This window comes from Zychaea mexicana (assembly GCF_025766255.1).
Source record: "Zychaea mexicana strain RSA 1403 chromosome Unknown BDB00scaffold_21, whole genome shotgun sequence".
In the NCBI taxonomy this organism is placed as follows: Eukaryota; Fungi; Mucoromycota; class Mucoromycetes; order Mucorales; family Lichtheimiaceae; genus Zychaea; species Zychaea mexicana.
Window position 1 is genome coordinate 293,034 of NW_026516684.1, and position 19,590 is coordinate 312,623.

Genomic DNA, 19,590 nt, shown 5'->3' on the forward strand with positions numbered 1-19,590 from the left:
ACGGTCGTACTATAATGTATATCATCTCTGATAGGTAATGATTAGTTCATACTGCTAGGCTGTCAGGCCAGCTTTTTTAGTCATCGGTTGTCCACGCTCGTAGAACTGGACCTTCCGACAATTCGGTCATTAGCGCGTAACAACCCGGCTCCGAACCAATAGATAAGAGAGAGGGGGCCTTAACTTGTTGCCTAGCAGACGACTTGATGATGTAGCTTAAAACCAGCAATAATATAATACGAGCGTTGTATAGCACAACAAAAGAGAGCTTTGTTGATACCTTTATACCCTTATAAATTGAAGAAATCATAGGATGGCTAGCACATGTACAAGCATGAAATTTGGCATGTTTCTGCATGAATCTTCTTTCGGATACACGTTAACACGAAAATCATGATTAGTAACGTAAAAGTGCGGGGTTCTCACGGACTCATAGGTATTGGCAACAAGCCCAAACGCAGTAACAAACAACTCGTACGCGTTTTTCCATTTCTCAAATTTAACAAAAATGTCTTTGCCCTTCAAGGTTCTCACTTTTGACCCCAAGGATACGTCCAAAAAGATTGACGGTGCTGCCATCATTGTAAGTTGAAAAGAAAGAAACCGTGTTCTGTCCTCTGTGTTGTATAATGTAATCACTCAAGGCTGGTGTCGGAGAGAGAGAGAGAGAGAGAGAAAGACGGCCCTCGCTTCATTTTCCAACTGAACAAAATGAAAATCAGGTTCTACAAGAATGGTGGGGCATTAACGACACGATCAAGCAGCATGCCCAGCGCATTGCCAACAACACTGGAGCAAGAACTGTTTTGCCTGACTTGTACAAGGGAAAGATTGGTTTGACTGCCGAGGTAAATATCCGTGAGGGGCTAGCGCATGTTTGAATATATCGCTATACCTGGGTAAAACGTGACAGATGACTTTGACACATACACAACCGGGTTGACTTGCGCGCGCGCGCTGCAAATTGTGATATTTAGGAAGCTAGCCATTTGATGACCAACTTGGACTGGACTGTGGCGATCAATGAACTTGAAACCTTGGCCAAGTCGTTGAATGCTGAAGGTTATACGTAAGTAAAAAAGTTGGGGGACACACATAAGGATAGAAAGAAGAGAAAAGAAATTGCTGTATATCGCGTTTAAACTAATTTTTGTTATTCCAATTATCTAGCAAACTCGGTGCCATTGGATTCTGCATGGGCGGCGGTCTTTCACTCGCCTTGGCTACCCAATTGACTAGCCCTCCTTTGAAGGTAAGATGGAGCTCCATGGTGGTGGAAGGGGATAGTAGTATTGAGGAACAGCGAAAGAAGCAAAAGAAGATGAACCAAGTCATACTTATACTGCTGTCGCTGCCCTTCTGCGATGCAACACATATAGGCTGCAGTGACCTGCTACGGCACTACACCCGATAACTTTGATGTTACCAAGATCACGAGCGCCACCGCTATCCAGGGTCACTTTGGTGGCAAGGTAAATTATACTCAATCCGTAATTCCAAATATAGCTGGCTAACCCTGTGTTCTTGTTTAAGGATACCATGGAAGGTTTCAGCGATCCTGCTGCTGGTAAGACAAAGAAAGATAATGAGAAAAAGAGATACGAGACGATTCAATGATACGTTCTGTTTTCTCCCGTTTATAGCAAACAAGTTGGAAGTCAATTTGAAGAGTGCATCCGACGTCAACATTTACCGTTATCCCGAACAAGGCCATGCTTTCTTGAACGATGACGACTGGAGTATTGAGAAGCGCAAGGAGTTGGGCTTCGTTGATAAGAACATTGAGCCCAGATCGCAAGAACAGGCGATCCGTGATGAAGCCTGGAGCAGAATCTACACTTACTTGATCAAGCACCTTGCGTAAGTGTATCATACAAAAGCTTGACGATGCTCCACTTGAAGCCACAAGTCTCGTATTATAAGAGGGGAGGAGAGTGGATAAGCAAGATAACAAAATAAACAAAAAGTCAGGACATACCCAATTGAATTTCTTTCGCAGTAACCAATCCCTCTTACCTCTTTTTCTGTTTACTAAAACGTTATAGTGTCTCATCTCCACGTTTGTAAATGTTGTGTCCAGTTGCTATATTCGCCCTATTTGCCCCAGTTTATAAATTATTTTTTCCCATCCACAAAAGATAAACATGCCGATACGATAACGTCAAATTGCGTCGCTTTAGTGACCCGCGTATGTAATCAACAGGGGTGCTTTGGGAAAACGTGGGGGCAATTTGGAATAAGAGGTGGCAATATCATTGGGTCATCGATCGATTTGTCCGCTCCGCCTTGTTTAGGTTCTCCTCTTCGGTGCTTACCAGCAAATGAATCGCTGAGAAACCAAGTGAGTCATGCCTTCAGAACAATAGTGCGCATGCTGATTCGTCACGGAGTAACAAAATCCGGAGAGGAAGGACGTCAGACCCGCTGAAGAAAGTATGGAAAATTGAGTAAAATGGCTTGGTGGTGGTATATGTGCTGAGGTCGGCTCAAGTCAAAAGCCACGTGTATAATGACATGTTCCTGCAGTAGCTCTTTTTCAAAACCGGCAGCTTCCTCATTCTATCTCTTTCTCTTTGGACCTTCTAATACATCGTTCGAATCGTGGGAAGTTTGCACTACAAGTGTGAGAAAACCTAATCGCTTGGCAGCACCCATATCGTAAATCGCTTTTGTTTTTGCTCCGATTGAAACCATTTCGGGTTCTCATGATTAGCTAGCTTCTTGTATTTCCTCTTTGAGTAGCCTAGCAATCGATGTCATTGGATGCCAGAGCGCACCGTAAAATATGAAAGAAAAAAGGAAAAAAAATATTTCGGTATATAAGAAGCGGTGTTCGGCACATCCGAACAGAATTTCACCTTTTGTTTGTCTGAATGTCTATCACTGAAAAGAAGGCCTCGGCCGACTACCCGCCGTCAGAAACCCGCGAAGCCTACAGTGGTGCGTTGTTATCCTGTACTAGATGATCTAGAAGGACGACAGGAAAATGTACCTAGTAGCTAAGAATTGTAACCGTAATAATTCTTTCTTCTTTACTACATTTTGTTATAGACTTCGACTTTGATTATAAAGATTCAAACCACGTTCAAGATGTCGACCGTAGTGAGGCAGGCTCATCATTTTTGGCATACTTTAACGTTGTGTGTGTCATCGCCGGTACTGGTACTCTGGGTCTGCCATATGCCCTGAGACTGGGTGGTTGGATTGGCCTATTCATTCTGTTCCTTTCATGGTTCATGTCTACAGTAAGTTTCTTTTTTGTTGTTCTAGAGAAAAGAAAAGAAAGAGCATCTTACTGATGATTCTGCATCATAACCACAGTACACCGGTATTATTTTGATTCGATGTCTCTATGTTAAACCACCTGTTCGCCTGTCAAATTATAAAGAAGTCGCCACTGCGTCATTCGGCTGGATCGGTGGCTGGGTCACCTTTTTCTTCAACGCTTGGATCCTGCTCGGTGCACCTATCCTGTACATGGTGCTCAGTGGTCAAAACTTAAACCAGCTTTGCAAAGAAACCGCTGGCGATATTGGCGAAACACCATGGATCATCATCTCAACCGCTATTGTTGCTATCCCATTCATTATCGTCAAAAACATGAAAGAAGTCGCTTTCATGAGTGCATTCGGTGCTGCTGCAACACTTGTCACCGTCTTAATCGTCCTCATCATGGCATGCCTCGACCAAAAGAATTGGCCCGATATTCACCACGACTCCGTCATCTGGGATAAATTCCCTATCGCTCTTAGTACGATTTCGTTCAGTTTTGGTGGCAACGCAGTTTACCCACACGTCGAAGCATCCATGAAGAAACCCAAGCAATGGCCTTGGGTCGCTATCGCTGGTCTTGGCACGTGCGCCGGTATGTACTTTATGACCGCAGTACCTGGCTACTATGTCTACGGCAACACGGTCATCAATCCCGTCTACAACAGCATTCCTGAGGGCGTTCCACGTATCATCGCCATCGTCTTGATGACTGTCCACGTTTTGATGGCTGCGCCCATTTTGACTACCTCGTTCGCTTTGGATATCGAAGATATGCTCAATGTTACCGTTGAACGCTTTGGTAAATTCTGGGAATTTATCATTCGTGCTTGCATCCGTATCATCATCATGGTCGTCGTCGGTGTCATTGCATGTACCGTTCCTCGTTTCGACTTGCTCATGAGTCTTATTGGCTCGTTTGCCAACTGTGCTTTGATCTTTATCTTCCCCGTCCTCTTTTACTGGCGCTTGACCGGCTTCCGCAACAAACCCATCTACGAACTGGCATGGAATGCTCTTATCATTGTTCTCGGCATTGTCGGCCTTATCTTTGGTACCATTGACTCTATCGAGGGTTTGATCGAAGCATTCTCGTAAAAAAGATTCCTTACACACATTTTCCTTTATCCCTCACAAAGTGTACTTTATTCATCTCGTTACTACTTGCCTTTTTCTCCTCCATTCTCCTTTTTTTTGGTTTCCTTCGTTTTTTCATTATGTTGTATATATAAGTTGTATTCAAAATACCCCACAACCTACTTTTATTCGCGTTGTACAATATAAATACATTGCATTTTTTTTTATATTGACTTTAATATTTTACTGGAAATTTTGGCGTGCTATTTTGTAGTGCGCTTATAAATGTCATTGATATGCCATTATGTGTTAAATTTACCTGGAAATCAAATGTCGCATCTTTGATATTGATGTCGCCTTTTTTTAGAAGCAACTTTGCGATCGTTGCTTAAGCTGTCAAATGAAGATGATTTCCCTTTAGAAAAGTTTACTACCCTTTGAAACTTATGATTATTTGCTTACCTCCTGTAATTATTGAGACCTGTTGCGGTTATGAGCTTACAGGCTCTCTTTTCTACGACACTTATCCAAGCATCTATGTGAGCCCAATAAAATCCCTTGATTGTACAGTATTACATGCTTCACGGATTTTATGTTGCTCTTTGCGACATACTAAAAGCAGTTCGAGAGCCACCCAAGCAACTTGCACTAGCCACTGCAATATAGAGAAAGAGGGTTGTGTTTGCAGAATCAAACAAATATTGCTTCATGTCGTGGGAATATTTGACCGATTTAGGATGTTACTAATGTTTGTCATATGCATTTACTAGCAGTGAGCTAGTAAATATGTAACGTTGTCAGGTCACCAGGTCAGCAAACTGATGCAGCATCAAACTGGCGGGTACTGAGAATGTATCATTGATACTCTCGCTTGACAGAAAGGGGCCCGAGTTGCTCATGATTGGAAAAGGCGAAAACCAACTGACACAGCGTTCGCACATACTATTGGCACTGGAAACTTTGTTTTAGCACTGTCAGCAACCGATGCTTTTTTATAGCTTGCCAACTTGGCGTGGGCCACTACATCCAGTGCTCTGTTCCTCTTACCCTTGCTATCGTCACTGATAAGTATAAGATAACGACCGCAGCGCAAGAAAACACCGCTTTGAGTCGCGTCGCCGCCAGGTACTAGAATGGAAAAAATAGTGTTTGAAGCAACAAACAGCAAGTGGATTATACAAGGAGTTTCCATGGTCAAGTAAAATCAACGAAGTTAGTGTGTCATTAATGAGGTTAAGCATTGACGATTCATAAACGAGGTAGACTCCAAAGCAAAATATTTTCTATGGCTGGTATGTAAGAAATGGACTTTCAAAGTTGTCATACGCCCGCCGTCGGAGATACACATGTACTGGTGTGGTCCTATCGCCGGTGCTGGGTCGACTGGTGTACTGTTGTAGTCTGTTTACCGTCCAATTGTACATATCAAGGAAGACAGAAACCATATATTTTACAAGTGGCTGGTAAAGCAACATAGTCTACGGACAAAGTTTCTCATGAAATAATATGCAGTCTTTATTGCCTAATTCTTTGAAAGAAAAAGTTGGAAGAAAGAGAGCAAGAAAAGGAGAGGGAGCTCTACGGGGCTAAAACATTGAGAAAAGGCACATATTCATTTGACGGTGTCTGACATCCTTCCAATTTAGCAGAAGAAAACCAGGAGCATTTTCATCAAGCAGTTGAAAAGCGTTTGGTCTCCAGAACTAACCACAAATTCGTTACAGAAGACTGCACATTTTTAAAAAGACTCGGTATTGTTATATCAAGTACATAATTGAGTTTCTCTTGACCATGTTCTGACGATGTACTTGTATCATCAATTCTTCCTTTGCATTAATACTATATGCCTTGTGATTCGAGTATTCGTTCACCCAACACGTTGTCGCCGAAAAACGTATCGACAAAACGAGCATCGTCTCGTGGCAGTGATGTTGACAGGTCTAGTTTTCTCTGAGCAATGTGTACTTTTTATACATACGATGAAGCGAATGCGGGATCTCAACGGACGATGAGCTATTCCCAGCTTGTTTGCTGTTGTTGTTGGAGTATAAACATGGCTGCAACCGACTTTAAATTTGGTTTAAAATATCTTAGTTTAGAGGAGGATGCCGTTCAAGCATTAATATGATTCTCTAAAGGGATTACGCTATTATCCAGGCGCAGTAGTAATAGCAATAGAGCTTCTTCGTGTCTATTTGTTACTGGTGTCTTATGTGATATAATGAAGTAAAGTGTAAGCATAAGCTGCTCATAGGTTGAAAAAAAAACAACCAGCTTAAATTGATATCTGTGATCGTTCGCTATACATGTATCATAAAGTCAGATTTTTACATATCGTCTGGTCGAGAAGATTGAAATCATGAGGTATCATACACCTTTGGAGGAGGCATGGCAGACGCGTTTTGGTGAAACAGTTAACGCTTAATTAAGTCTTGTGCCGAGTACCCTGACGTACTTTCAAGCATATCACAAAAGCTTGACAGTCCAAAAAAGCTTCCACTAAACAGTACTGAGAGTACTACAGAAATCTTTATTGTATATAAAAGTACCAAGTGCGACGAAGGACAACCGCATAGTGGACTAGAGTGAACAGGCGACAGAATTCGTCAGGAATTTTTGTGGCGTAAAACATTAAATCATTTATATGTGACCAATAAAACGACAATCGAATCAAGATTGAAAAATAAGCTCCGTCAACCTTTCAACATGATGGACTATGAGTGTAATGTAGTTATAAAAATCGGTTGAATTGATTCAACTACCTAACATATTTATGAGTTTGGAGGAATAGCGTGCCAAAATAACGAAAAAATTGGGGGAGTATAAGCAGCAGCAGGAAATCACGGTCTCAATGGTATCTCCGTTAATGACCCTCATCGAAGAATAAGATATGTATATCTAGTTCTGAGGCGTGTCAACGCATATGTATGAATGAACACTGCGAACTAAACGTGTCGAAAGGTCGGGCTCGATCCGAGGTTCATTTTCTAAACTGGCGGAAGAATCCGACTGTTATACACAGCTGCTTACAATGAAAAGATGGAGAGACCGGCATTTGACGAGCGCTCATTGACGCCACGGGTAAATGTAGGTGACCTCACATCGTCACTTGTTGAGTTACTAATCATATTATCATCCGTAGTAAAACTGACGCCAGATTGGTAGATTGAAGTTTGATGCAGTCGATATCTTCTTTAAAAGGGGCATACTTTCTAACTGACACAAACAACTCCTATCGGGTACGGGTTATTGACGGTTATAGGAGCTACATGGACTATTGTACGTGATCATGGTGAGGGTGATTTTGGAGTATTGTATGTTGCTTTTTGCTAGCAGTTTCAAATAAAACCGCAAGTACACAGATCCAATTTAATACAGGGGCATGCAAGTATTTCATATCCCCATCCATCTATCACTGGAAAACGTCAGATAACAAGATACATAACATGAGAGAAGAGTTGTATACTTATGTCAAGCGCCACTATCTCGCCTGAGCTAGCATACACACACCACCCTTTATAGCCAAACCACCATGCACACAATGATGGATCATATCGCCAACAGATGTACCGAGCGGGCAAGCGGGCAAATTTGCTATTCTTGGCAAGTCCTCCGACTCTGCATGCCGGATGCAAACAAATACGTCTGACCGCAGTTGTTTTAGTGCGAGCAATATGGAGAACAGCATTGGAAAGGGAGACAGACAGACGAAGGGTGTTTAAGACTAAATTATTGGTAATCATTTTCTTTCATTATAAACAACCACAACAGACAAACAGTAAGGAAGGAAGGAGAGAAAAGCAAAAGGTGAGGTTTTTGAAAAAAAGAAGAAAAGTCTATATATAAGAGAGGAGAAGTAATATATATGTGGGAGAGCGTGGGTGAGTAAATCTGATTGAGTTGCTGGCAAATGATGATAGGAAAGGAGAAAAAGGAAAAAGAGAAGACGATAACCGAAATGGAAATGGAAAGATACTAAGAGAGGAAAGTGCGAGTTTTAGAAAAAAAAAGGTAGGATGAGTAATTTCGTAATGGGTGTGTGGGATGACAATGCGCGTAGAAGATGTTGGTGTGGCTGTAATACGTGTGTGTATCTTTTTTTTTGGAATTTTGATAATAAAGGAAAAGCAAAGTATAAGAGCGCGCTCTGGCATCACAACGCCCCATCCTTGAATCCTTTTTTCTTTTTTTAACTCTTTAGAACCAGCTGGTCTTGGTCTGGTACTGCAGAGGCACGTCTCGAGAAGCGTACGACGATCTACCGCCGCCGCCGCCGCCGTTGTTAAGCGGAGGATAGTTGTTGTAGCCGCTTCCGCCGCCGTAGTTGTTATCGTTACCGTAACCACCGCCGCCGCTGCTACCGCCGCCGCCGCCACCATAGCCGCCACGGCTGAAGCTATCGTTCTGAGGATACTTGCGGAAATCGCGGCCACCAAAGCTACCACCACGGCCACGGCCACGGCCACGGCCGCCACCGAACGATCTGGTTTCACGGGAGATCGACTCCAAGAACGAGGGGAGTTCCTGGTTGGCTTCCTTCAAAATATCGATCAAGTCGTTGACAACGTTCTTGTTGCCACGGTTGAAGAAGGCAGTGGCAAGACCAGTGTTACCAGCACGACCGGTACGGCCGATACGGTGGACATAGTCATCAATGTCAGAAGGAAGATCGTACGAGATGACGTGCGAGACGTTGGCGATATCCAAACCACGGGCAGCGACAGCAGTAGCCACCATGATGGGAGTGCGACCTGTACGGAACGAATCAAGAGCACGTTCACGCTCGCGCTGGGAGCGGTCACCGTGGATAGAGGTGGCAGGGAAGTTGTTGGAGATCAAAAAGTCCGAGAGCATATCGGCCATGCGCTTGGTCTCAACAAAGATCAACGTCAAGCCAGACACTTCAGTTGAGTGCAAGATGTCGAGCAATACCGAGCGCTTGTCTTCGTCTTCGACATATTCGACCTTTTGGGTGATGTTTTCGGATGTCGAACCAACACGGCCAACAGACAAGAAGATGTAGTCCTTTAAGAAATCGCGGGCAAGGTACTGGATGTCGCGAGGGAAGGTTGCAGAGAACATGAGCGTCACACGGTCCTCAACGCCGGGCATGTCTTCCTTCTCGACAATGCGTCTGATTTGAGGCTCGAAACCCATATCAAGCATACGATCGGCTTCGTCAAGGACGAGGTAGCGGATGTTGGCGAGCGAAATACGGGCACGTTCGATCAAGTCGACAAGACGACCAGGAGTAGCAACGAGCAAGTCGCAGCCACGCTCGATCTGACGGATCTGGGAGCCAATATCGGCACCACCGTAGACGACAGCGGGACGGACCCAACTGCGGTAAGCAAACTTCTTGGCTTCGTCAAAGATCTGCGAGACCAATTCACGGGTAGGGGCCAGGATCAAGACGGTGGGATACGCCTTGCGGGAGCGGTAGCCACGGCCAGCCTCTTCAGCAGGCACTTCGAGTGGACCCTTGCCGAAAAGTTCAGAGAGCACGGGGAACAAGAAACCACCAGTCTTTCCGGAACCTATTAGATTTATGTTAGTGCCTTTTTTTATGCAGCTTGCGTTTTTTTAGGCTAACTTACCAGTCTGAGCACAGGCCATCAGATCTCTGCCGGCACCGACGATGGGGATCGAGTACTTTTGGACAGGAGTAGGGACTGTGTAGCGAGCCAACTCGATGTTGCTCAACAGGTGGGCGTCGAGAGGAGGGCTGGCAAACTATAGGTTTTTGCAACGACTTAGTGTCTCTTTCATCATTGCAAATCTCCAATTCGCATTATTAAACAAAAATAGCAAATTGCTTACAGTAGTGATAGCCTCGGGACAATCGTGGCCACTAGCCTCGACAGGGATGTCGTCGTACTTTTCAAAGTTGATACCAGTGTGCTGACGGTCAGAGTCATCGGCGCTGCCAAACAGTTCACGTTCGGTGCGAGGGTTGGGATTGGCGACGTGGTGAGCGCCTTCCTTCCAATAGCCACGGCTTTCGTCACGGCGCACATAGCCACCTTCATCACCACCACGGCGGTTACGGTAACCGCCGCCACCATAAGAACCACGTTCGTAGAAAGAGCCGCCGGCAGCACCGCCGCCACGGCCACCGTAGCCACCACCACGGCTGTAGTCGGAGCGAGACGAGTTCCAGCTTTTGAAATAAAGAAAAACATAAAGATGAGCTGCGGCGATCTTTCTCAGGTAATTAGTAGTAAATAAATCTCTTTCTTCCTACCTGTCGCTGCGAGGAGCAGGACGTTCGCTGTTCCAGGCCGACCAGCCAGCACTGGCACCGTCGCCTTCATTAGGACCAGCTTGTCTGTCTCTCAAATGAGGAGGAACATACTTGCTTCGTGGAGGTTGATTAGATGAGTTATTGATGCCCATTCCAGCTATTAACAAGATCCATCGTTTTAAATTTAGTGAGTTGTTCTACTTTCATCAATGTATTTCATCCATGATCCGCCCCGAATCGAATAAAGATCCTTTACCAAATCGCTGATCTAGGCTGTCATTGTTGTAGCTTCCATTGTTCATTATTTGTGGAAAAGAAAAAGAAAAAAAAGGAAAAGGTAATAAAAAAAAGAGGGAGTTTATAGGCTTGTTTCGCAGCACTACGAATTTGAAAATTTTTGTGTTTTTCGTCACCAGCCTTTTTTTGATTTGACTGTGTCTTTTTTAATTATTATTCGTTCTCTCTGGTGTCTAGCAAACGTATTTTGAATGTACCCCTGGTCCGTTTGTAGCCATCACCGCAGCAGCAGCAGCGGCAGATGATGTTGCTGACCCTGAAGGTTTGCTACTACTACTACTACTACTAACAACATCCGATGTATAAGCTGCCAGCGCTCGTCGCCAATGCAGCGCATTCGTGGCATTATCCGCAAACAAAAACACTTTTCCTTCCAACGGCTCCTGGTCTTCTTCTTGTCTATCTCCATCATCCTTGACGATGCCTCCGGGTTTCGTCTGCAGGACCAGACCATGCGATCTGCTTACACACACGCGGTCTTGATCGTCAAGGGATGGCTTGGTAACACGGCTGAGATGCTGGAGTGGAATGCTATCGATGGGCTCCCGCTGGTCCTTGTATGAAAAATTCCGCAGCCACAGCCGGTTCTCCTGAAGCGTTACCCAGAACCTCTCCCATGTCTAATAATTATTTGTGCGTGTTAGGCCTTTTTTTTTCATTTGCAAGTCCGTCCTTACATGCAAGTATAAGCAAAACCCTTGAAAACACACTTACAGGAAAGGTCTTGCCTCGTACATAGAATGTTAAATAGTCACCCTGATGACAGTGTGATCGTGCTTGCTGCAGCGTCTCATGATCGCAATCTTTATCGTCATCGCTCGCGGAGAGATCCGAAAGCCCCGAAGTATGCGTATAGTACGTCCATGGTGGTTGTTGCTTTTGTTGCTGCTGCTTTTTCTTTTCTGCTTGTGTATAAGATAGCTCGACCGTCAAGTCTAGATCCCAGCCCTTGATCTGTTTTGGATTGGCCAGCTTATAACGTCGGGTCTCTCGTTTCCCTACAGCGCCATTGTGTGGCACACGGGCCACACCCACTACCTGAAGAGGCTGCTGGTGCTGCTGCGCCGCCACATTTTTGCTCGTATGATGATGATGGTGGTTCGTCATTGCTTTGGTGATGCTCTGGATCAGCTGTTTAGGTGCCTGTGTAGCCACCACAAATTCAAGTGACACGTGCTCATCCTCTTTAACCGGCCTATGATGATTGTCAGCGGATTTTTTTTTTCTCATCGCCACCTACGATAGCTACCACTACTCTTCCCACTTACACAGTAATCGCACTGGATGAGCTTTTGCTTGAACTGATTTTCTTTGTTATTTTGTTCAGGCTGCCTCGGACCAATGTTTGACTCACGTCGTTGACTCGGATATCGAGCTCATAATCCCGTTCTACATCAGTAGTTGCCATGGTGAATAGTTTTCTGCTTGTTGTTACCACGGTTACACTCTTTACTTGTTTAAATACCTTTAGATGAAGCCAGGTTGGTGATTCGTAGCACTGTTGCAAATGATGATGATTATTTATGCTGCATTTATCCACATTTTTTTTTCACTTTTTACCTTTGACATGCATCTCCATATTCTTCTTTTTGGAACTAGTGTTACTACTATCAGACACACATGCTCTTAGTATATGTAACAAAGCGATTCACCTGCTTATCGATCTCCTTACGCATAAGTAAATGGTCGCTCAGAGCCTTCAAACGCATGTCTCCCCGTGCTCAATGGTGCATAATCGCCGAGGGACGGCAACGATGCGTTATTCTCCATTTTTCTTTTCTGGAATTTTATCAAGCCGCTATATTGAAACCGGTGAAACGACCGTCCTAACCACGCCATTGCTTTTCGTAGTCGGTAGCTTGATGCTGTAGATAAAGAAGCCGATTGGCCACTTGGACTTTTCTTCAAATGACCACTGCCATGGTTTGATGGTGATGTTTTTGCTCCTACAACAGTAGTGCTAGCTGCATCTTTTGCTGCTGCTGTTGCTGAGGAGGATGAGACTGTTGTGGACGAAGGCATCGAAGTCGTAGTTTTCATCGTCGTTTTTGCTGCTGGAAGCAATGCCGGTTGCGGTACAGCCGTCGTGCAGTGATTACTGCTAGCAACCTGTCCTTTTTGCTCAAATTCATCATCCTTGCTGTGTTGCTGTTGGAGTGCTGGCTTTGTCGTTGTTGCTGCGGTAAAATATTGCATGGCACGCTTTTTTAAAGAATTCACTTGCTGTGCATTGGACGGTGCAATCCTGTGGTCGTGTTTTGACATCATCCTGGCCAATTTCCAGAATGAACGTGTGGCAACAGCAGCAGTAGTAGCGGTAGCAGAGCGATCACCATGCTTGCTGTTGACAACTGCTCCTCCACCTGCTGCTGCAGTAGTACCTGGTGCCGATGTTTTAAAGTATACGTCCATCCGTATTGTATCAGTAGTATGAAAGCCAAGAAAAAGGAATCCGCTTGAAAGTAAAAGAAGAGTAAAGAAAAAAAAAGACAACAGTAGGAACGGAAAAGTTGGCGTATTAGGTGCTGCGCACACGTTCCTAGTCAAGATCACCATCATTCCCCAGAATCCAGCTTCAATAGTACACACACCATACTCTACTTTTTGATCACATTTCACATTCTGAAAACAGCTACTACTCACATTTTCCTTTGTACAAGAGGGGAGTGAGGTAAAAAAAAAAGAACAACAAAAAAAATCAATGCATATCCCTATTTTAGTAGTAGCGTAATGTATTGCCAATAGTGATTAAGCTGACAACAAAGTAGTAATAGTAGTAAATATAGTAATGAGAAGGTATGCTAGTTCTGAATGATGTAGCAGACGACGTGGATGAATCTTGGTCGTCGTCTGGCTTGGGCTTCCATTTTGAAGGATTTTCCTGTGATCCACTTTCATTGGGCAACGTAGGTGTCAATGGCTCTTCGTCACCTGGCAAGACATCGACCACTTGATTATACTCTGGGTCGCACTCAATAGTTACTTCCTGCAGAACTGATGTGATGTTTGTTGCAGTGTGCCTCTCCCACTATATTTATATAACAAAGGGTTGGATCGTTAGTATCACCCTCTTTTGTCATTTCCAAACTGATAAGTTTTGAGGGAGGAAGATCTTTACATCAATAGGGCCGTGTGACCATTCCGCTGTACCAAACTCAAAACTTCCGTCCCAGAATCCTATTTGCACACGTCTATGGATGAGATTGGTTTTTTACGTTAGTAAAAGTTGTTGAGGGATTCCTAATTTGCAAAAGTGTTCATAAGGAAACATACGCAGGATGAGATGGAAACTTGCAAACGGATCCTTCACATGTCTGATATCGTTCTTTGGTACGTACGACATCATCATCAATAGTCCATATGATACGTTCGGGCGACCTGTAATGGATAGAGTCTCAGCTATTGTATATATCACCGAGGTAATACCGAGGTCAAACAAAGATAACAAACTTACCAGTCAATTGTATAGGTGTGGAATTTTTCATAGATATTGTCACCGCTTACATTGTGAAAACCGCCATTCACAGTGTACATAGGATGGGGTCCCCAAAAATAGTTTGTCCTTTAATGGTATTTAGTAAACATTTGAATCTACCGTATTTGTACTTTTCTTCAGCCACAAACAAATGCCTCCCCGTTTCCAGAACTTACTGTGCAGTATGCTTCTCAGCTATTTAGAACATTGTGGCGCCAAAAGAAATTTAGTAATTTGGTGGTAATGGGTATGTAATATATAATAGACTTACACCCTAATAGCTCAAAGTCAATTTCATCACCGCCGTCAGCAATCAGAATAACGGCTGTGATGGCACCACCAATATGAGAAGCTTTCACTTTTGCCGAGAAACGACCATATAACATATATGTGGTGGAATTAAACGTTGGACCATGACCTATATGGCTGTTGTATGGTAATGCTGTAAGAAAAAAGTTTTCAATTAGAATGTCGAAAACATCAGCAGTAAGGGTTGCAATATCCTCCTCATCTAATTGTCTTTACTTGTGGCAGGATGGATCAATCGGTCATAACGGATCGGTGGCCTCAGATTCATCTGAAGTCCTTCTGCGGTGATATCAAATGTTTCTTGCGGACTCGTATCCGCCTTCCAACCCTTTATGGATTCTGAAAACACTGTATGCATATTCCGACATAATGGTTTTTCCTGCTGTTGCTCGCGGTTAAGTAGTTGATCTTGTCCTTGTTGTTGTGCAATCGTCGGCGTAGCTGTTGATAATTGATGTAGTAATAATATTGCGAGAATCGTATTGATGCATTTCATAATTGGTGACTGAATGTGATGTGATAAAAAGTTCGAACAAACAAAGAAGGGAAACAACACAAAAAAATAAAAATTGCACGATTATATTTAATCTGCCTTTTTCTTTCCGAGACAAACATCTTGTTTCTAAAAGGTTGTGTTGGAGCGCATATATGTGGAAAATGTATTGATGATAGATCCATGCCGGAAAAAGAGTGTGCGTTCTGTGAAACTATGTTTATTCTTCCTCGTCGGCCTCAGGGACTGCCCAGTAAGCACCAGCAATGGGGATACGGCTAAGGATATCCTTCTTGACCAATGGCACATCCGAACCCAAAAGGGCAACGGCAGAGCCAGCAGCAGCACCCCAGACGGCAAGGCTAGGAGCACTATATACATACATGTTCAAATCGTGGCGTGTAAATGGACGCGGATTTAAAAAAAAATCCAATCCAACTTTTTGTTTTCGAATGGGGGACACCAACTGAGCATTAAATCCGAAAGAGAAAAAAAAAACTTACACGCGAATCAGCTTCTCGGGGCTGATCATTCCAAAGTGGGGGTTAGTGACAATCTTGCTAAGCATTGTGAAAAGTAATGTAGGTATGGGCCGATCGGTGGAAAGAGGAAAAGAGCGCTATTGCTTTATTGAGATTATTTTTTTTGCTCTCCCCCCGGCCCGGCGTTCTGTCATGACTGTGACGTCGGAGCAAGAGGGTAAGCTGATCGACAATAGACTGGCGCGAGCCCGTGAGGATGGATGGATTTTAACCTGGGAATGCTATGTTTTTCCTCGCCCCTTCCCTCTGTCTTCTCCTTATATAAATGTCTTTCAAAATACCCTTCTTAGCCTTGAAAACAGATTCCATATCTCCCTCGCGTATGATTAACCTGATCAGGGCATTCTTTTTGTGCGTGTGAGCGCATGTTTCTTCAACAATTTATTATCAAATATATCATGTTACAGTAGCCAGGCTGTCACTGTCAGTTTATAAATATACTAATGAAGAAGGAGGAGAATCGTAGGGAGAGAAGCTAGATCCTACTATGAAATATAACAAACGGGGAATGACTTGTTTTATCATATGTATCCGGGCAGCTACTCTTAAGGCTATGCAACCGTAACGTTGCATTGCTGGTTGCTATATAAAGCATGTCAAATTTTCAGGGCTTGCAGAGAACACCTTTTCCCGGTCCACTGCGATGATAATACAATTGTATGGTCGATAAATAAGCGGTACAGCGCAAGTTGGCCTAAGCTCTTATAAGCTGTTGCTATTGTTTTTCTTATCAGTTGGTTGATGTTGATATCCTTGCAAGCAAACCATAAACGGCTCTCAAACGGGTCGCGAGTTACAGCTCGCAATCTCAAGATTTGTAGACCGTTTTGAGAAGGTGTGCATGTGGTGCGTCGAGCTGAAATTGTGTCTTGATGGTGCTTATATATTGCTAGTAGCACTTCAAACCGGTTCGTTGGTGCTCGATCAACTGCAGCCAAAACGTTCCATTTGCTGAAAAATCAGTGTAGGTGTTAAAAATGAAGCAATGACATACTGTGTATCTGTCTCGAGATACGTAACCTGAAGTCCGCTGTTCATTGAATGGTCTTTTTCTGTTTTATGCTCATGCTTTTGCGTTATAGGCAGATTTTGAAAATACGATTGCGGTTCTTTACAATTGAGCTCTGTTTACTCCAATACTGGGAACACCTGAAGGATGACCTCCAAGTGAAGAGCTTGCTTACGGTACTTGACATATCGGGCGTCAATAAGCGGGTGATAATGATCTATCGACAGTGTACAAGAAGAGCAGATATTAAGCAATATTTTATACGAGCAGTGACATGAAGGTAACCGAGTAAACGTAGCAAGGTTTCTATCTAAAACAAAGTACTTACGCTTGCTCTTGAGGTAAGAAGCTAATACCATGTGCGGACAGTATGATAATCAAGGAATTGACTAAAGGTGCTAATAAAATACCTTTTGCTCGATATCGTGCATCATTACATTGATAGCATATAGCAAATCAAAAAAACAGCCGAGAAGTTAAAAGATGATGCACCACGGGAAAAAATCCTCGCCATCCTCGCAATCCTCGCGAACTTTTGAACTCAGTGTAGTACCCCCAATACCTATTTAGTATTTTGGTGTAACCATCAGTGGCCAACGAGCAGACACAATAAAATCATACCAATTACTATAATTATAGGTAAAAAAAGAAATGTATTTGTTAGGGATATGCATCTACAGTCATGTATCTTAGCAAAGGACACATTTAACGACTACTAGGTGCATATTCTGAGCTTTTACGCTTTCTAGTAGTACGTGGCTGTTGCTGCTGAGTCGACAAGGATGATGAAGGAGGTGGGGCGGGAATGGAGAAAGGAGAGGCGGTCGACGTAGAGGAAATATCAGCAGTGGTAATGGCAATGGTAGGAGCGGTAGTTGTATTAGTGGCAGTAGTAGTGGTGGGGAGGGCGAAAGGGGTGTAAGACGAGGACGATATAGCAACATGACTAAATAAGCAGACAGTACATTAAAAATAATATAAAAAACATAGCACCAAAACGAAGATAATTACCTCTCTTGAGTCGCTTGATCGTTGCTAATGGGTGCCTCAAGATCGCTACATAAAAAAGAGAAATATTTTTTAGAACAGAAATAGACAAAATTAGAGAAATTCATGAGCTTACAATGAAATTTGCGATCTCGTGGACATCGATTGGAGTTGCATTGAGCTACGATTTCCTTGAAGTTAGAAAATGAAAGCACTTGGGAAAATTTCTTTAATGTTACTACTAATGATTAGTATTTGTTTCTCGTAAACAACGGAGAGACGAAGTGAGATATGCTACTATTTGATATAAAAAGCTATCAAAATAAGTCTTTCATAGATATGTTATGATGGTTTTTGATACCTCTTCTTGGCCGTTGCTTTCTCACGGCGGTCATCATTCCCCAAGTGCATCTGGAAAAAGTAGCGAGTAACCCAGTTGTTCTCGCACTTATCCAGAGGCACTTGGTACATCCTGGCCATCCGGTCATTGTACTGCGCCATCTTGTGCAGTACCTTGGCCTTAGAAAAAAAGGCCGTCTTCAAGTCTAACGAGAGTTTCTCGCCCCTCGTTTTCCTCCAATCCTCAATGATACCAGCGGCCTCTTGCGCGGCCTCATTGTAGAGCGTCGTGTAAAAGCCCTCACCGCGAAGACACACGCGCGCAACGAAATAGTTTTTTACGTGCTGAGCGGAAAGTGTCCTCTTCTTACCTGCATCACTGAGAGGGGCAGTGATGACGCCTCCCTCTGGAATGCGTGGTGCGCCTTCCGGTAAATGGAAGGATGCTGCGACTTCCACTTCACTTAAACGTTGTTGCTGCGGCTGTTAATGCGGAGAAGAAGACCGGTTTGATGAGAGTGGTCGCAGTAGGATTAAATTCCACTCCGCTGCACATATTTGGAAAGTGTGTCGTTACACATGCGCCAATTTTTGCGCGGATTGCAAGGATTGCGAGGATTGCGAGGATTTTTTCCCGTGGTGATGTACTAGACAAATACTTCGAACAGCTACAAGCACGGATTGTAGCTCAAAAGTGCCCTGAAGGATACAAAAGGAGAACGCTCTGGGTGCTGTCGCCTGATCCGTTCTTTGCTCTAATCAAAAAGCTCGAGCCCGAGGCGCTGTAATATCTTCGTATATTCCTTTGGATGCCGCATCTCTTGCTTAAGGTGACGTTAAGATGTCAGAGCTGTCAATCTCGCTTCAAGTCCAAAGGGGTAATTAATAAGCTATGACGCGTTGTAGATATGGCAGAGTGATTTAAAGCAATATCATATGCAACATGATATCATACTAATTGTATATATGATACTCATTTATTCATTTCCGAAAAAGCAAGGTTACATTAGTATTATCAAATGGCTCTGGCAGCAAAGCAAAAAAAAGGAAGAAACGTTTTGGTGGCAACGTTCGCTTTTATTAAATGTTGCACTCTGATTTTTCACGTAGCAACAAGCCGCATAAATAGGTTGAGAAACCAGTAGCGTGTCGTATCATAGCAATAAAAAGCGTTGCTCTCATAGTGATTGTCGCCATAGTTAGCTGCCGTTGCTCGGTTACTAAACAGCAGCATAGAAAGAATCACGCTTTCTTTTTTTAAGACCATGTCACGATGAGAGGTGAAAAGGTGCTGTAGGCACACCTCACGCGAAAATTGTGTCGGCGCTTCAATCTGCTGCGCACGGCGACTGATAAGAAAGTGTTGCCTGCCCAACCCACTGGTCTTCTTCTTTACCAGCTTCTTTTTACTACATTCTGTCGCAATGATCACCGTATCTGACGCCCTCTTCGCCAAGCTCGTTCTGCTTTGTATCTTGCTGTGTATCTTTGAGGAAACAGTGGCCGCTATCTACCGATATGCCCTGTCCCGTCCTGTCATCGCTGTTT

At 43.6% G+C, this 19,590-nt stretch overlaps 8 protein-coding genes across 8 annotated transcripts; 2 read left to right on the forward strand and 6 right to left on the reverse strand.

Moving 5' to 3' along the window:
* The first annotated feature begins 418 nt into the window (after positions 1 to 418).
* Positions 419 to 2,248, forward strand: BDB00DRAFT_814395 (dienelactone hydrolase). The gene is made up of 7 exons (XM_053122842.1): positions 419 to 583; positions 723 to 848; positions 978 to 1,069; positions 1,171 to 1,252; positions 1,380 to 1,472; positions 1,534 to 1,567; positions 1,644 to 2,248. Exons 1-7 carry the CDS (start codon positions 509 to 511, stop codon positions 1,862 to 1,864), a joined length of 723 nt encoding a protein of 240 aa, XP_052981634.1. The 5' UTR covers positions 419 to 508; the 3' UTR covers positions 1,865 to 2,248.
* Positions 2,249 to 2,801: 553 nt separating this feature from the next.
* Positions 2,802 to 4,588, forward strand: BDB00DRAFT_814401 (transmembrane amino acid transporter protein-domain-containing protein). The gene is made up of 3 exons (XM_053122843.1): positions 2,802 to 2,940; positions 3,052 to 3,245; positions 3,322 to 4,588. The coding sequence occupies exons 1-3, from the start codon at positions 2,874 to 2,876 to the stop codon at positions 4,366 to 4,368; spliced, it is 1,308 nt and encodes a 435-aa protein (XP_052981635.1). The 5' UTR covers positions 2,802 to 2,873; the 3' UTR covers positions 4,369 to 4,588.
* A 3,956-nt stretch (positions 4,589 to 8,544) lies between these two features.
* BDB00DRAFT_760289 (P-loop containing nucleoside triphosphate hydrolase protein) lies at positions 8,545 to 10,428 on the reverse strand (the record flags this gene model as incomplete). The annotated part of the gene is made up of 3 exons (XM_053119202.1): positions 8,545 to 9,884; positions 9,945 to 10,080; positions 10,168 to 10,428. Coding segments are annotated over 3 exons (1,737 nt in total), but the record flags the coding sequence as incomplete, so codon positions are not given.
* Positions 10,429 to 11,008: 580 nt separating this feature from the next.
* BDB00DRAFT_814409 (uncharacterized protein) lies at positions 11,009 to 12,472 on the reverse strand. The gene is made up of 2 exons (XM_053122844.1): positions 11,603 to 12,472; positions 11,009 to 11,508 (listed from the first exon to the last, which is right to left on the reverse strand). The coding sequence occupies exons 1-2, from the start codon at positions 12,116 to 12,118 to the stop codon at positions 11,062 to 11,064; spliced, it is 963 nt and encodes a 320-aa protein (XP_052981637.1). The 5' UTR covers positions 12,119 to 12,472; the 3' UTR covers positions 11,009 to 11,061.
* BDB00DRAFT_814414 (uncharacterized protein) lies at positions 12,462 to 13,359 on the reverse strand. The gene has a single exon (XM_053122845.1). It carries the CDS (start codon positions 13,298 to 13,300, stop codon positions 12,557 to 12,559), a length of 744 nt encoding a protein of 247 aa, XP_052981638.1. The 5' UTR covers positions 13,301 to 13,359; the 3' UTR covers positions 12,462 to 12,556.
* A 470-nt stretch (positions 13,360 to 13,829) lies between these two features.
* Positions 13,830 to 15,054, reverse strand: BDB00DRAFT_748008 (concanavalin A-like lectin/glucanase domain-containing protein; the record flags this gene model as incomplete). The annotated part of the gene is made up of 6 exons (XM_053118571.1): positions 13,830 to 13,916; positions 14,007 to 14,079; positions 14,162 to 14,266; positions 14,343 to 14,450; positions 14,631 to 14,805; positions 14,982 to 15,054. Coding segments are annotated over 6 exons (621 nt in total), but the record flags the coding sequence as incomplete, so codon positions are not given.
* A 245-nt stretch (positions 15,055 to 15,299) lies between these two features.
* BDB00DRAFT_245595 (ubiquinol-cytochrome-c reductase complex subunit-domain-containing protein) lies at positions 15,300 to 16,174 on the reverse strand. The gene is made up of 2 exons (XM_053116636.1): positions 15,669 to 16,174; positions 15,300 to 15,536 (listed from the first exon to the last, which is right to left on the reverse strand). Exons 1-2 carry the CDS (start codon positions 15,731 to 15,733, stop codon positions 15,386 to 15,388), a joined length of 216 nt encoding a protein of 71 aa, XP_052981640.1. The 5' UTR covers positions 15,734 to 16,174; the 3' UTR covers positions 15,300 to 15,385.
* A 1,247-nt stretch (positions 16,175 to 17,421) lies between these two features.
* On the reverse strand, positions 17,422 to 18,419 carry BDB00DRAFT_870525 (uncharacterized protein; the record flags this gene model as incomplete). The annotated part of the gene is made up of 4 exons (XM_053126714.1): positions 17,422 to 17,662; positions 17,728 to 17,772; positions 18,065 to 18,342; positions 18,414 to 18,419. 4 exons carry the CDS (start codon positions 18,417 to 18,419, stop codon positions 17,422 to 17,424), a joined length of 570 nt encoding a protein of 189 aa, XP_052981641.1.
* Positions 18,420 to 19,590: the final 1,171 nt, after the last annotated feature.